The sequence below is a fragment of the Tubulanus polymorphus genome, chromosome 4 (genome assembly GCF_964204645.1).
Source record: "Tubulanus polymorphus chromosome 4, tnTubPoly1.2, whole genome shotgun sequence".
Taxonomy (NCBI): Eukaryota; Metazoa; Nemertea; class Palaeonemertea; order Tubulaniformes; family Tubulanidae; genus Tubulanus; species Tubulanus polymorphus.
In genome coordinates this window covers 21,027,834-21,045,215 of record NC_134028.1, presented here as the reverse complement: position 1 = coordinate 21,045,215, position 17,382 = coordinate 21,027,834, and the positions used below count along the sequence as shown (strand labels likewise).

Below are 17,382 nucleotides of genomic sequence, written 5' to 3'. Positions count from 1 at the left end.
TGATTGGTCGATTGGATGTTTGATTCACTGGGAGACTGGTTGGCATCATCCCCATCTCCGTCATCTCCACAATCACCTTCTCCAGCATCACCGCCATCTACATAACATTCTCCAGCATCACTATACCATCATCACCACCATTGTCTCATCACCTTCGCTAAAACCTTTAGCATCATCATCACAACCACTACCTATACCGTACTCCAGCATCAACACTATCACTATAATACCATCACCAGCATCACTACCATCATACTATCTCCCCCTCTTCACCGTCACATCTCTGCATCATCATCACCAATATCACCTCCAATCACTGCCATCATCTGCATTGTAGCTACCGGTCATCACCACTATCATCTCCACCATTCCCCAGTCCCGGCACCATCTCCATCATCACCGCCATTTCTAAAATCCAGCATCGCCACAAATTTTTATGTTCATCCCTCGATACAACCGCCTTCGATTACAACTACGAGCAATTATGTTCAGATAATTGCTCGTAAGTTACAAGAATTTTAAATAGTCATCTAGACACAGGGCCATTTGTGGCTTTCAAGGCTCTTTACCCCCGAGAAAAACATTTTACGTCAATCATCCTGGCGCCAAGTAAAATAGAAATAAGCCGATAAAAATTCACTTTTTATCAGATCTACATGCATGGAAACTAATCCTGTTGAAGAAAAACTGCGAGTTGAGTAGTTTCAATGCTGGTTTCAGAGATTGAGATTTTTCTCGGAATCCGGCCCGCAAATCGGTAAATAGTGCATCCACTACTGCCGTCTAAGACGTTGGCAAGCAAAGGCGTTTTTAATTTAAGCAACTCGTATCAAATCGCTTTGCTCCGTCGATTACTGTCACGTGGTACAAATAGAATGACCCTACTCTCCAGAACCGGAATTTTCTGCGATTGAAAAAGCCGCCATTTTGTTTTTGATCTATAGCCGAACGCTACACTGTCGTATCAAATCGAATCAAAGCACTTCGACGAGTGATTTCGTCGCGTTGGCGATTTGGTTAAATAAATGGACGTTGTAGGCAAATCGTTGTAGGCGCTTTGCTTAAATAAATGGACGATTCGATCCGTGTTGATTCGAGTTGCTCGCCTCTAGTAATATTAGTACACGCTTTCCCGGCCCACTATCGCTATACATAGAGGCAGCACTAGACAGTTATGATCGCTATTGTTAGTCTGTGGCAGGCTGATATCCTTTTAATCGGCTAATGCTTTTAAATTTAATGAAATGGTCGCAATCGTATACATCCAATTTTTTTATTTTGGTTACAAAGATAAATCATATGAACAGGGTGAGTCTTGACCATGAAGGTTATTGCGATGGTTTGACACTAAATCGTCGAAGTGCTTTCTGAGCAATCAGCCAGTCCCGGCCGCGCGGCGACACAAATCAACCACAGAATAATCAACAAAAAAGTTTTAGTTGAATTATTGGCCTGTTTATTTGCGGGTCGCTGATCTGTTAACCGTGTAGACAGCTTCCAAAATCACGAGTCAGAAACCGATTCGTGGGGCCGAGTTAAAAAACGTCGAGAAATGACAAATAGAAGTAGACGCGGCCCAGAGAGTCGTTGTTGGTTCGTGTCTGTCTACAACGCTTTTTCTCCAGGGGATGTCGCAATCGACAAACGTGAAAAAATAGATTGTGAAAAAACCGAGCATTTCAAACACCTAAAACAAATCTCGCCCTTGTCGTATCCAAGAATTCACAACAATCAGAACATATTTCATTACGGCGACGATTGATAATTTTCAACCATACAGAACGGATCTAGCCTAGGTTTTTGGGTACTGTTCAGCTGTGGAATGGCACCTATTATCGCAGAAAATCTTAAATTTTTAGGACTCCTGAGATGCAATTCGGGGCATCAGATCCTTGTCTCCGCATCCACAAAGTATGACACACCAGTTATCATCCATAAGAAATTAGAAGTTCACCCATTTTCGATTAATCAAATTGGCCATTTTATATTACTTCTACCAGAACTTGGAAGAGTAGAAGGGCAATTCTACGATCACGAGTACCGCTCAAGCGGTAGGCCGAGAAAAAATATAAGACTGAAGCGCAGAGAAGATTTAATACATACAGATTATGTTTATTCAATTATTCATCTCATTATAGTTTGTTGTAATGAACTATCGTACAACGTACATTATCAGTATTATATACACACATTTATATCAACCATTGATAATAGAAAATAAATCCGGCAATTTTTACACTAGACGTCACTGGACACAGCTGAAGTTAAGTGAACTACACGACATGTATAATGTTAATCGACTCGCACGGCGCACGCACTGATATTTATATCTGGCTCCGCGGCTTAACTGAATCTAGCCCCTCTCCGTAAAAAGGCGTTAAACGATATGAAATAGCTCCCAAAAACGAGAGAAATGATCGAGAGCAATTTTATTGCACCCAATCAGCACTTTTAAATTCTAATATCATAAAATGTTCGTCGGTTCGACGGTTAAACTTGTACCTAGGAGAAACTGACCCGGGCTCGATGCTAAAATTTGATTCATCTAAACTGCTCTCCCCAATAATTATACCAATGGTCCTGAAATAGCCATGAACTTTGGAATTAAAGACTTGATGTGTAAATGAATTCATGTCAATAGTCAGGGGCGGATACAGGAATTTTGAATTGGGGCGGCAAAAAATCGAAGCCCTAAGCGGTACACGAACGCAAGTGCTGTAGACGCTAAGCCCTTAAGGGGGTTTGGGGAGTCCTAAAGAAATTTTTGAAAAAATGGATAATTTTCTGAGCACCTCGAGTGATTCTAGAACAAAATGACTGGCAGTAATTTGCCTGTTCATGTTACTTAGTTAAGCCGGGTTATCTTGGCCAAAAACAGGGGGGGAGGGGGCAGGGCGGAGGGGGCGTGCCGCTTAGGCCTTCTGGACCCGCCCCTGATTGTGAAGGACGAGTCAACGATATAATAATAAACACAAGAGGAGAAAGGGATACGACAAGGTAACAGTATACAATTATCAATTATCATACCATACAGTCATACGTACGGATAGGCAATACAGAATTATATCAGTCGAACTGCCTAATCTAGACTTTAATCTGAAACCAGATGTAAAATACAGCCAAACCAGCTTAATCCAGATCTAATCCGGAATTTATTTATTTACCGTCCATCTATATACGTATGTAAATTATGATACTTATCCGGAATTCTAATAAAACTTCTTCAGTCGGAAATGATCTGAATTGAGGCAGGTTTCGATTCGGGAATTCTCTTCTGGCGCCTTCGTTTCAATCGGAATAAACTTCGCGTATAATCTGCTAACCTGATACAAGCGACCGGTAGAGAGTTTGTAATCGGAAATTGTCACTATTGGTAAACCGGAATATGTTCGAATCGAAGACCGTTTAATTTTTTTCCCTATGTTCTCAAGTTTTAACTCGTTTCACGAAAACTGCACCCGATAGAGGACGTGCATTACCTATCGTTCACACTGTCCACATCGGTCGAAACTCACGGCTTTATACGAGATTCTCATAAAACGGATTTCATCAATATTTCCTCTGGATTAAGAGGGTTTAACTGCACTCCTAAAGATCATTCGCCGAAAAAAACCGTGTTGAATCAACATTTGAATTACATTACACATTTACAAAATACACATCCCTAACAACTTACAACCTAGACACGGAAAAAAAACCAAAACAAACGAACACTGAACTGAGAGAAAATTTAGAACGTTTCTATTTTACACACCCAAAAAAAAACTCTGCCAGCAGATTAGATCAGATATTAATCGTATGAGGCGGTGCTATGCTTAAAAACCATGCGGCAAATTGTTTATTTAACCTCCGTGTAAGTACAATTAATTCAACCCTGAGCTGAATGTGAAACTCACTTTCAGCAGATTTAACGCCTGCAGTCGCTCAAAAGTCGTTTAGAGTTAACCAGGGTATAGTTGATATAGAGACAATCAAAATTCATTGATACTATGGTACTTATCCGCCGGTTTTCTTTAACCAACTTTTGAGCGACTGCACCCCCCCCCAATTCATGGATCAGGCAAGACCTCATAGAAAGCTAGTAGTACATATAATAACTAGTACGTGATGATGATCTTGGTCATACACACGTGCGGGTGCCCGGGTGGACACACCGGCTCCTGACAATTCAATCAATAACACTACGTACAATATCAATGTTTTCATACATATCTTTACATAAAATACAAGATTCACACATTCATTTATTTATCATTATGTACAATGAATGACTACGGACTCCAGACTCTACGGACAGTATACGAAGCGTGCCCTTCAAAATGGTTTCTACCGGTCAGTGCATCTCAGTTATTCGATAAACCTTGTTTTATGATTTGCAAAATTATACGCGCCTTTACGAAACACGCGCGCGCAAAGTGAAACGCTTCTATGTATCGACCCTACCTGTCTGCATTCACTACCCCTCTCCACCTACCCCCAACTCCATACACGTAATCCGATGGCAAGTTTTTAATGACGCTTCCAATCGTTCGCGCGAGAATTCAAATACGGACGCACTTTTTACGAGGAAAAGATGAAAATATTCCGATCACAAAGGTAAAATAACGTTCTAATACCTCGGTGGTTTTTATATCTATTTACAAGATTTCTTCTGATAAATCACCACGATCATAATAATAATAATAATAATAATCATACATATACTATATACAACGTAATGACCGAACTAAGGCTTTCATTGAGGTAACTCTATATCGAATCTATTTGAATGTCTTTTATCGGCTTTGGATTCAATAATTAGATGATCACGTTGGTTAACTTACACAAGCCCGGCAGCATTAAAACTCTCAATTGAAAAAACAAAAGACGTGTCTTGTTTGTTTATTCGTGCGACAATCGTTGTCTCACGACATCAAATAAATAAATAGATCGTGACTAGATGTCTATATATCATCATAGGAGCGGTTCGGTTGCCAGCGCGCGCGGGCATATGATTAGAGAGGTTACTAACACGGAGGCGTATAATAATAATTACTAACAGAGCGCGCGTTTTTATCATAAATACGTGGAAAACAAACGGAAAACTAACGTCCTTAAAATAATGGCATTACCCACTAACTGGGTAGAGTACGCCTGGTGAAATCGACAGTTCACAGTTCCATCGAATCATTGAAAACTAGTAGAAATAATTATTCCCTTCGACTCAAAAATCCGTATATTACATAAACAACACAATCGACGGGTCCACTTTGGAATGCAAAATTTGGAACACAAAAACTATATCTAGGTTTTTTCTTTTTTTTTTTATTAGTCAATAGTAGAATGGTTAGCAGCTAATTCAGTGGATTTCGTTAATCATGGTAATCTCATCAATACTGCAAAACAAGTGGTAGCAAGCTGTTAATTTTTTTTTTCTCGAAAAACCAAAACATGTTTCAAGTTCCAGGGAGTCAGATCCATGATTTCAGAAGTGAACGAAATCATACAATGATAACCGACCTAAAACGTATAGTTACCCATAGGAGACGCGAATCTTATATTTCACAGATCTTGAGCTCGTTTACAAAATAAACGAATGATAACAATACAGTATCTTCTAACCGGTAACTGGTAACGCGTTAACGAGATGTAAACAATGGCTTTTCTTTTCCACAGATTAGATTATCAACCGATTGTCGAAACTAGAAATGCTCCACGAGGCTAGGCAGTCGGACCCGGCTGCTTTTTGCTTCCACATGTTCACGAACAATTGAGCAAATTACTACGATCCGTTCAGATATATTAAGCCGCCGATATTGTCGGACTAGATCAGATCGAGCGCAGCGCCAGAAACAACCGGGTTTATACAGTTTCGAAGCGAGAAGCCGTCCACAATCACAGAGAGAATCTCTTTAATACGTTTATAAATACATGCAGTTCACAACGGCTGAAAAAAACATCAGGGAAATCTAGAAATTTATATTCATTGTAGTTGAATCAGTCAGTCAGTCATTCAGTCAGTCATTCGGTCAGTCATTCGGTCAGTCATTCAGTCAGTCATTTTGCCAACATTGTTTTTTCATCTTCATTAAACATCAATAGTTTCTATCATAGATCATTTGAGAATGAGAACACACGTTCGATTTGATGATATTTCTGATTGTGTGATTTACAACCGATCGTAGTCCGAGTCCCGCCGATTCAGGAAAGCCGACGACAGTCCGATCGATCGTATTCCGATCGATCGTAGTCCGAGTACGCTGAATTCAGAAAAAAAACCACCGACAGCTCCTATTGTATCCGGTTTCGCTATCCTTAGTAAAAAGATCACTTTTTAAGATGTCTGTTCGCCGACGAACGACCGCCGGCTAACGCGTCGTCTTTCGAACCGCGCCGGACGCCGCCCGATGAGTTCATACCTCGCGCGTCGACACCAGCGCCGCCGCGCGGATCCGCCGGCACGCCGCTCGCTACGTTAGGCGGCGCTCCTCGGTGTAAACGCATGCTAACCCGTCGTTCTCGTTCGGCTCTCGATATCGGCCTCGGCGACGTCGCTGCAACAAATACAACAATACTACATTAAATATCAAATCGCAGGAATAAAATAATCGGGGGGTCGTACATGAAGTACGCGTGCATTGAGATTGCGTTGATATAGATCGAAGCGATATTTCGAAATTCCTACCTAACAAAATATCACGCGTACTTCATGAATAACCTTTACACAATTAGTAAAATATGTGATAAGATAGTATATTAGTGATTTGAGTTAGCTAACAGGTGAGGCGCCTAATAACAATCCTAGTTAGAAATTACTCAGTACTCATCAGTGATTAGCTCAAGGCAGGAATGAAATATTACGTCCCCTCAAACGTGATGGCTTAAATTAAAGTGCAACAAGAAAGCTATAATATATGTATATAAATATATATATATATTTCTGCCGAAATCAAATAATATTGTGCATGTGAGGAGATTACTGCAGGGTAGGGTAGGAATAATGCAGCTAGGATACAATTGATTACAGATGATGCGGGTCAATGATAGGACTAGCGAAGAGAGGGTGATGGGGGGAGGGTGCTTCCATGCTAAACGCTAAGAAAACTGTACAATGCTAAAACAACTCCAAAACAGGAAATTTTCATTTCAATCCTAGAACAATTCGAATTAACAGGAACGTTGGTCATAAATTCCTCCTATTTAATCTAACAATTAAACAACATTAATTCTATTATCACCTCGGGTATCAAACTGGCAACTACTGTACAATCCATAAAACACCACGGCCTGCAGTTGCTCAAAAGTTGGTAAGAGTTAACCCTTGCAGTGCGGTGTATAAATCGGTGATGGACATTGCTAGTACACCGCAACTGACGTAATAGACATAATTAGTTTAATTTCTAATGAAAGATGGCAGCACCTGTCAAACATAGTGAAATATTAGTAACTAACGATACACCGCTCTGCAATGTAGACGCATTATAGCGGTATACCCATTATTCAAACACTGGGGCGGAATTTCTAGAAAATTTCAAATTATCTCCAGCACTTTGGGTGTTACTTAGTCAGCACTGAAAGGGTTAACCAGCGGGTAGATGACATATGGAGACACGAAAAGTTCATTGTTACTATGGTATTTATCCGCTGGTTATCTTAATCTTACGCTGGTAAGTAACTTTTGAACAACTGGCACCGAAAAATTCAGATCAGGACCAGAACAACGAGGTCGGATCGCGTGGACAGAAGGAAGCCATCCGGTTTGAAACCCGAGCGAGAATGATATTAGGCCTATATTAATTATAGCATTGCATAGAAAGTTTATCAATCACCGTAAGAAGTACTGAATGCACACCTCGAGTAAGACAGAGGAGATCGAGAGATCGACCGATGCAATATTATTGTCGGTCGTCTCGCGTTTTTCCTAGTTTCCTAGCACTCGGAAGGGTATGTTTACCAGCACCAGTCCCACCGGTAGCAGGACGGCCGGGTCTAGCGTCCGGTTTGCCGCCACCGCTGTCCGTTGTATTGTGCCGATTAACGCCGCGACTATCACTGGCTCTCGTTACGAGGCCGAGTTTAGCCGACTTGCGGCCGTGATGAGACTGGCCCGCCGCGTTTAGATCTATATCTGAAACAAGTGCAAGCAATTTATGAAGCTAAGAACGTTAGAGAAGGTCAGATTCAATAATCATTTACATCCGATTACAAAATGGAATTCATTCGAAATTTCGCGCACGCCTCCTTAGATCAATAGAACAATTATCAACAAAAATTTCAACGAAATAACGATAATCTGCTGTTTGACTATTTAGACCCAACTGTAAATGTCATATTTGACGTATAGTCATGATCACACGGCGACGACTTGGCCCGGGTTAAATTTGGCCCGGATCAGGCGCGAGTCAAATTTGGCCCGTGCCTAATTAGAGAGCGCGTTCACACGCAAACCACTCACTCGATACTAAACAACACTTAAACAAAGCAAAATGAGTCACTTCCCGAACCTTCAATTCACATGCATTGATTTTACCGCGCTAAAATTTGGCGTCGGGCCCATTTGGCATCCGTAGGAATCATTCCTACCGATGCCATTCGGAATGGTTGTTCCGGGCCTATAACGCGCGTGTGATCGCGGCTTACATCACCACCACGACACAAAACCCGGCCTGATTGGCTCCAGTCCGGCGAACATGCGGGTGCCAGACAGATTGCCCGTTGTAAATAGTCATTGAGGCAAATTCACAAAATAGCTATGAATAGAATAACAACAATGACATCCTGGCTAAGTATGTACACTTAGCCAGACAGTGATCAGACAGGGTTCCGTGTCGTGGCGAGTCTCAACGTCATCAGGTTAAAATTTCTGCCGAGGATGTGGAAATTTAAATTCGTAGGCATCCACTAGCTTCGTAAAACAACACACCCGGCAGCACTAGCTCATCATTCCCACAGCTGCGAGTCAAACGAGACCTTGATTTTTAGTTCGTAAATAACTTGGTATGTCGGTACTCTTCTAAATTTCGCAGCTTACGATCGATAAAGTCGCTTAATTAATCGAGCGGATTTAGTACGAACCAATTCAGTATCGAGCTGAACGGAGAATGTCTTAGAATTTCCGGACAAAGCGTGCATTATTAGAAATAAAGTATAGTAGAGAATTTGAGAAGAAAACCGGACACCACAAAAAGCTGCTACGACCAAACTGATTATAACGAGTGATTTAATGTGAGGGGAGGGGGGTATAGTGCAAACACCATCATAGACGCAACTGATTGATGTAACTTATATTATCTTCAATCTTACTACGTCCATCTTCCCCCGGCAGGGATTCGAACCTGATGGCATCGAGAATGTCACGGTACGAAATCCTGCCACACTAGACCGGGTGCCCAGCTTAGATGATGTCGGTCTAGTGTAGCAGGGTTTTGTGCCATGGATGCCATCAGGTTCGAATCTCTGCCAAGGGAGGATGACTACTTCGTTCTTTTCATGTCATCAAAACATAAAATTGATACTTTTTTTTAGCATATGTGCCTGAGCGGGATTCAGTGAGCTGTTGCATGTTGTGCGAGTTAAGGATTAAAAGGCCGCGATAGAGAGCGCTGCCATTTTTGAATTCATTCATTCATTAGTAAGAAAGGAGCCAACAAGAGACAAGTTCACAAAGCCTATCAGTCAAACGACACGGAATCAAATCAACGATAAGCTAATCGGATAAGCACCAGAAATGTTATCAAACTCGTCTAATTATTACAAAAGTTCTTAAAATCTGAACGTGTGAAAGAAGCATTACAGGGACCATTTATAAAATAACGGTACCGCACATTGCGTGAGGACATACATATGAATGAGGCTTATTATTGTGTACATCAGGGACGTTAGAGGTTTAGAATATAAAGCGTAGGCCTATTAGTTCAGGCAAAGAATCAGACAAATGTCAACGAAAAATTCTAAACAAAGTTTACAGAAGCAGAGCTCATTATTTGTAGAGATTTGATCGTAGTTCCACATTAGAAAAACCAATTTTGAAAGCTATGGACTGTTTACAAAAGAAACCCTTATTATTGAAAATAGCACTCCATTGCTGTTTTTCTATAATATGAAATGAATTAAACTAAAATCCCATTCCACACATTTAACGCACTCTAACATTCTCAATTGTTCAGGGATGAAAATGGCCCATATTGAAAAAGTCAGAAAATATTTTAAAAAAAAAGAAGAATTTTTTGGGGAACAAAAATCAGTAACTTTTAGCCAAAACACTTACTTCCTTTTGGTCAAAATGTTAATAGTTTGGGCCTGAATTAGAGCCGCTTTTTGAATTAGACGCCATATTGGTTTCTCTGACAACCGTCTTAAGGAGCACTCCTAACTACGGAGCGCTCCGATGTGCTGCCGCGATTTAGCCGATTAAAGCGATTGAGATGATTTACACTGTTCTCAGGAATAAAGAAAATGTTAGAAAAGGTCGGAAATCCGTCTATGGTCGGAAGATTTTCATCCCTGATTGTAAAGTCAAATTAAACGCGCGCGAGTTCTGTAGAATCGGATCTAGTTATTTGTATAGTCTGTGGGTTAAGTTGTGACTGTGCGGGGTATCGGGTCGTCTACATTATTCTTACCGTTGAAATCGCCGGGACTAACCATCGCGCCGGCTCCTTGATCAGACGCTCTCACTTTAGCGGCCGTACCTTGCAACGCTCTAGTCGTCGAACTGTGCACGTGATGTCTGTCTCTGCGATCGCGGTCGACGTCTTCGTGACAACGGCTTCCGCCCTAAAAAAACGACGCATCGAGAAATATCTTAATTGCAACATCGCAGACAACATTACCGAGTCAGAATTACGTTAATTTCAGTCGATTTCAAATTGGACTTCAGCTAGAGGTAGGAATTAAAGAATCATCCATGTCTAATCACAGGGGTCCTACAGGACCATCGACATGAAATTTGAGGGGCTTTCGAGGGTTTGATCACCTAATTTGAGCGTCATTTTTCATGACGACGAAAACCTAACCGATACATAAAACAGTACCAGTAAAATACTCATTTTGATGATCAAAATGAGCCATTATTTCGTTCAATTTTGGTGAAATTTCGATTGAAATATAGAAAAAATTGAAGCTCGGTTACCAAGTATAACGAAACCTGGTGGTGTGGGAATCCCATAATTTTGGCTCAATGGTAATAAATGACTCAAATAGCGGTTAGTGATACAATATACCACTCTGTGTATGTGATAAAATATACCACTGTATGACCGTCTTTTTTTTATTTAAGTATTTCCCAGGTCTAAAATATACGAGAATAGAACAGAAATGGTCGACTTCCTTCTGACTTATCTGAAGGGACATATTACTATACTGCCGAATATTTAGTGATAAACTTCCACCTCTTATTTCTCATCCGACAGTGAAAAAAAAAAGAGAGCAAATTATTACTTAAGTTTGAATTTCAACCAACCAGCTCAACGTCTTAGTGGACTATTTCAATTGAATTCTAATCTTTGAATCTTTTTTTTAACCGGATTTGTGATGAGATACCTCGAGGCGGCAATTATTACGGTACCGCAGGGTCTGATCTAAGCACTCGTCCGATTGCCCGGTACAAGTATATTCTCATTAGGGCAAGAAGGTTTAGTCATTATCACTTGTCCACCAGGCTAGTACATTTTCATGTTTCAAAGCTTTTCCCCAATTGATGCAACAGATTATTGTGCTGTTGCATCTTATGAGTGTGATTCATTTTGTTCCGGATCGCGCCTAATGACAGTTGGATTGCCCGTTAAGGGCAAGTACATTTTTGAGGGGGGGGGGGCTAGTGAAATTTCAGATATGCTTGCCCCATTAGTGGCTTTAATTTCTTAGGTCAAACCCTGTAACGGAACTCTCAAACACGCGATGTAGCGAAAAACTTACGAACTTCAGCATATTCCAGTCAAACACGTAGTCGTAGGTGTAACCCTGACGGTGAAATAAACTACGAAATAGCTGCCTTAAGTAAGAGTAATCTGGTTTATCATCAAACCTCAACGAGCGGCAAAAATTTAAATACGTCGCAAATTCACCTGCAATAAAAAAAAAAATCTAGTTTATTCATCAAACAAGGCGACCACTTCCGTCACGACGAGTAAGTTGTTTTCCCTGAAGAATCCAATCAATTAATTGTACAGTCAAATGGGAAAAACATTAATAGAAACTGTTTTATTATACACATGATCTTACTCTTTTAACCCTTTCAGTGCGGTGTATAAATCGGTGATGAATTTTGCTAGTACACCGCGCTGCGGTGTATGGATTTAATTAGTAATTATCTTTCTTGAAAGATGGCAGCACCTGTCAAACATAGTGAAATATTAGTAACTAATGATACACCGCGCCGCGGTGTAGACGCATCATAGTGCTATTCCCGTTATTCAACACACTAGGGTGGAATTTTCCCAAATTTTCACATTTTCTCAAGCACTATAGAGTATTAATTAGTCAGCACGGAAAGGGTTAACAAATGTCCACCGCTTATTAACAATTCTCGTAATCTCAATGTTATGTATTTCACCGAGAATTGTGTTTTTAATTATTTTCCTTTCCTTATGAATTGTGTTTTTAATTATTTTCATTTTCTTATCTTATGTAAAGTGTAAAGATTACTATGCAGATGATGCGCTATGAGCAAGAAAATAAACTCTCATAATTTCCCAACCTCTCCTACGATTTAAAAAAAATTCCAGACTTATTTTAGAGAAAAGAAACTTTCCCCTGATTTCCAGTTAAGTGGCCGCCACGTCCAACACATATGGGTAACTGCTCTTATAAACAACACATATATGACTTAAAGTCTCGTTTCGTGCGCAATTTCTGGCACAAAACTGCTGATCAAACAAACAATCTATACATCAAAACTCACTCGGTATTCGACTTGTTTGGCATAAAATTGGACAGTTTTATAATGTATCAATTGCAGCCTCTTGTCAAAAGGGAAAATACACACTATATTTACAACAATAATTCACGGACTCTCTAATAGTTGACAGCAGTAAAATGTACACATGTAAAATAACGACTTACCAGGAAAACCGCGACATAATTCCTCGATAGGGGTGGACATTTTCTTTTCGCTGATTCGTTCGTATTTCTGTCGTTTCGTTTGAGCCTTCAACCCCTGCCAGGGAAGACTTCCTCGTAAAAAATACATGAACACATAACCTAACGATTCCATGTCATCGCGACGACTTTGCTCTGAAAAACGGCGATTAAACGAAAAATAAGATATCGCGCGACACGCACGGAAACGATGACGGAGGACCGTCGATGATTCGACGCGTTACTCACCGATGCCTAAATGAGTATTAATACTAGCGTAACGAGCTGTTCCGGTGAGATTCTTGTTTTCCCGATACGGTATATGTTGATGTGTTCTAGAATCACGATATTTTTTGGCCAGACCGAAGTCTATTATATACACAAGGTTTCCCTTTTTACCGAGTCCCATGAGGAAATTGTCCGGTTTAACGTCGCGATGGATGAAATTCTTCGAGTGAATATATTCGATTCGACTTATCTGAAAAAAAAATACAACAAACTACTTAAAACGGTTCCATCAACTCGCTTCGAAATCATTAGCGCAATCCATTCGTAAGTTCATTCAGAGTGACCAATTCTATTTCACTTGTTATCCCCTCGACTATTCCCTGTATTGTGCAAGCTGTTTTTCCTGACTCGATCTGCTAAGAATCCAATCAATTAACACGAATTGACGAAAACTGTCAATCCAGCAATCTCAAGAAAATTCCCCGACTTTTCCCTCGATTCCCAGCAGGTAACTGCGTTGCCAACCTGTTATTTCCTGAGTTTGTTTTCACTGAACTATCGAACCCGATCGTGTTCCGCGTTGGACCGTGTTGCCGTTGTGGGTACACGCCAGACAGCTTGCTGGTTGTCAGATTAATTAAGTTTCAAATACTAGTTAATTTCCAATTGAATTTGAATTGGATTTTTACGCTCGCAAAAACAAACATTTTAATCAAACCAAATAGATACAAGTCTAACTTTCCCACGCAGAGACGTTTTCAGAATAGTTAATTCAATTGAAGGGGAAACCGCATTACTAGCAATCTCACCAGATGGCGTGATGAGCGATGGATCCTTTGTTGTCAAAATTAGTTCATTATCAATGAACTCTGAAATCGATTTTTAGACGCCCGAATCCATACATTAGTACCATCACAGCATCGACCAAATATACAATATGAATTCATTCTTCTACTCGGATATCGGTATAGTTTTCATTAATTATCAAATCATTTAAGAGAAATCAGAAATGTTCGTTCAGATTTTATTGAAATGTAGAAGAAATCGCACTACCAACTAACTACTAGCAACACCTGGCAGATCCTCGCCTGCCATACGTGGAATCTTCGATTGCCACAGTAGCACTGCGGGTACCCCATTTTGATGAAGCATTCCGGTTTATAAGGAATTCTATACTTCAGAATATTTCAGATGATGATGGATTGACGTTTCGCTTACCAGTTGGTCAGCTAACAGTAACACCGTTTTTAGACTGAATTTCCGCGAGCAAAAGTTGAATAAATCTTCTAAACTCGGTCCGAGCAATTCCATCACCATCACGTTGTAGTCGCCTTCGGCTCCGCACCATTTGATTGTCGGGATACCAACTAAAAATCAGAAGTCTTTAACGTGAAAGTTGAAAAAAAAGGTCACATCGATTCTTAGCGTAAAGAATGGTTGACTCAAGGGTTCCTAAAGATCAGTCATTCCAGAATTCAAGGACTAATGAAGGATAAAATTTCGATGAGTGTCTGCATCGCTATCATATCCCAATCACCATCGGCTCCTCCTAAATCAGTACAGTGTATCTTAGTAAACTATTTATTTCGTTGGAATCTGTTTGTATAATAACTAGGCCTAAAACCTAAACATTTTCTAATTGCCAATTTCTCAAAATTCAAGGAGCTTCTAAGCACTTTTGGGCATTTTGCTCAAATTCAAGGATATTCAAGGACCTTGAAAAATATTTTCGGTCTAGGAGGTTTCCAGGAATCAAGGAGTCTTTGGGACCCTGTTGATTCTTTGCGTAAACAATTACCAGGACACAGTGTTAATGGATCATTGTCACATTCAAATCCAAGCAAATCTGCGCTGTGACTCATGGGAAATCAGTCGTATTATATTCCATGTCATGGTTACCACAGTTACATGAATTAAAAATAACTTAGGTTATTTTCATGAAGTATTTCAATTATTATTCAATTTCTCCAAATGGATATGAGCAGATATCATCAAGCTACAGTCAACAGCTTAGTGGTGACTGGTTGATAAAGGTGATTTTCACAGGGGATCGCTGAAGAAAGTTGCCCTTGGCAACTACAATACGTGAAATGTAAATGAATTTCCCAAATATTTCCAGATTTGAGGAAATCTAATCCCCAAATTGGGAATTATTATTTCGAAATTCTCTAGTTTTTCCAATTTCCATGTTCCGTGGGAACCACGTAATGTAAATATTAATTGGGACTTGAATCGTTCAGAGATGAATGTGACCGGAAATGATTACATGTAGGCTTACTTACCTCCTCCTTGCATCATCTTGTAAATTTTACTTTCTATATGTAACTGAGGATGCTTCGTTTTGACACATTCTAATTTAATCGCCACCTCATCAGCATTCGTTATATCCGTTCCTGGAATGAAAATGATAATAACCGCATTCCTAAGTGAACAGGAGATGGGTTCTTATTTCTGTGTTCAGTTCGTCGACAATTAACCTTGAAATGTATGGGGAGCACCTCGGGGCCGGGAGGGCCCTGGTTTTATGAACAGTCAAGTGGCCTGGTCGCTGTTACATGAACCTTAGGCCCTGGGGCCGGTTGTTAAGGAAGCTAGTGATGAATGAATTCATATCACTACTACTACTACTACTACTATTTATTTGTCAAGCATATTTTGAACATAGCCCATCAGATAAGACTGGACAACAGTTAGCATTTACTATCTGTCATACCTGCTCTCTGTGCGACGTTTTTGATCCGTAATTTCGTTAATAATTGGTTTATCTACCTTTATACGCATCAATTTGTTCATCGAAGAATTTGCATCCTCGAGGAATTTGCATCCAGAAATAAACAGCGATTTTTACTGAAGTTGTTTTTTTTTTCATTTATCAGCGACAGTTTACTCGGCATCCGCCAACGTAATGCTGAAAAAACTGCTCCGCGAATGCTCAGAAACGTTGCTATGACATCATCACCGATTCATTAGCATAACAAAATACAGTAGGTGGCGCTACGTGACCGGCTGCGAAAGCATTACACGAGTGTACACTAGGTGAACAATCGCCGTTAGATGAAAACACAAACAAATCTATGCCAATTCATAATTCATTTCTAAATGCAAATACCTCACTGGACGAATTGCTAGATAGTTTTTACAGATCAATTGATTATTTAAGAAATAAAGGCCCAAAATGTCGCACGGAGAGCAGGTATGACAGACAGTAGGCCTATATGTTTTGGGCCTATCACAAGCCCGCTGCTGCATTTTACCACCAATAAAACATTGATAAACCTTGGACGATTTATTTAAATTAATCTTTCATCCCAACGAATGCCGAAGTTAGACAGTTTAGAATGAATATATATAAAGCGACAGATTGAATCCGGAATGGTACCACCTTCACCCTTCAAAGTTCAACTCACCTAAATATATATCACCAAATGAACCGCTACCGATCTTTCGACCTAGTCGATACTTATTACCGACGCGAAGTTCCATTTCTGTCGAAAGAATAAAGACAGAAACGATCTGATAGAAATTCACAGCAGTTGACAGTTGAATGTTACGATATCCCGAAGACGATCAAAACAATGGAGACAACATTTTTTCGAGGCGCTTAATCTACTCACTTGACGTTTCTGGGTCGAAACTATTACCGCCGAGCTAAAGAATACAGTTCAAATATACGATCACGGGCGCGAACACATCACAGGAAATTACTAGACAGGAGGATGGAATGGATTTAATGACATCTCAGCCATAGCTCTCAATCCGCCATTTATTTACTCCTGCCCAGCGGTTGCTTGATACGACTGCGCATGCGTGCCGCTATCAGTCACTGCTCTACACCTGTGACTCACAAATAACTAATATTATTATTAATTCATCTAAGTAAACAACAACCAAATTATCGACCCTAAACACAATATCGACATTAATCACAATTATCGTGATAAAATGGATTTCCAAATATCGTGTATCCGTTACCAAAGGTGTGATAACATATCGGTTTTTATCCTAGGAGAGAATAAGCCTTCAGAAAATCAGCGCCGGGATAAATCGGTGCCCAAACTTTTCAAAGTGGTACGTAGTTCAAACAAACTTTAGTAAATC

The 17,382-nt window shown here is 40.1% G+C and overlaps 1 protein-coding gene across 3 annotated transcripts; it reads right to left on the bottom strand.

Annotated features, from left to right (window-relative positions):
* Positions 1-2,098: 2,098 nt before the first annotated feature.
* On the bottom strand, positions 2,099-17,069 carry LOC141904670 (casein kinase I-like). Of its 3 annotated transcripts, XM_074793303.1 has the most exons (10): positions 16,899-17,069; positions 16,692-16,769; positions 15,567-15,677; positions 14,503-14,651; positions 13,306-13,534; positions 13,042-13,212; positions 11,896-12,044; positions 10,602-10,755; positions 7,832-8,107; positions 6,435-6,533 (listed from the first exon to the last, which is right to left on the bottom strand). In XM_074793303.1, exons 2-9 carry the CDS (start codon positions 16,765-16,767, stop codon positions 7,875-7,877), a joined length of 1,272 nt encoding a protein of 423 aa, XP_074649404.1. In that variant the 5' UTR covers positions 16,768-16,769; positions 16,899-17,069; the 3' UTR covers positions 6,435-6,533; positions 7,832-7,874. The 3 variants fall into 3 exon arrangements, with proteins under 3 accessions (XP_074649405.1, XP_074649404.1, XP_074649403.1); XM_074793304.1 differs by lacking the exon at positions 7,832-8,107 and having other exon boundaries at positions 2,099-6,533; XM_074793302.1 differs by lacking the exon at positions 6,435-6,533 and having other exon boundaries at positions 7,636-8,107.
* Positions 17,070-17,382: the final 313 nt, after the last annotated feature.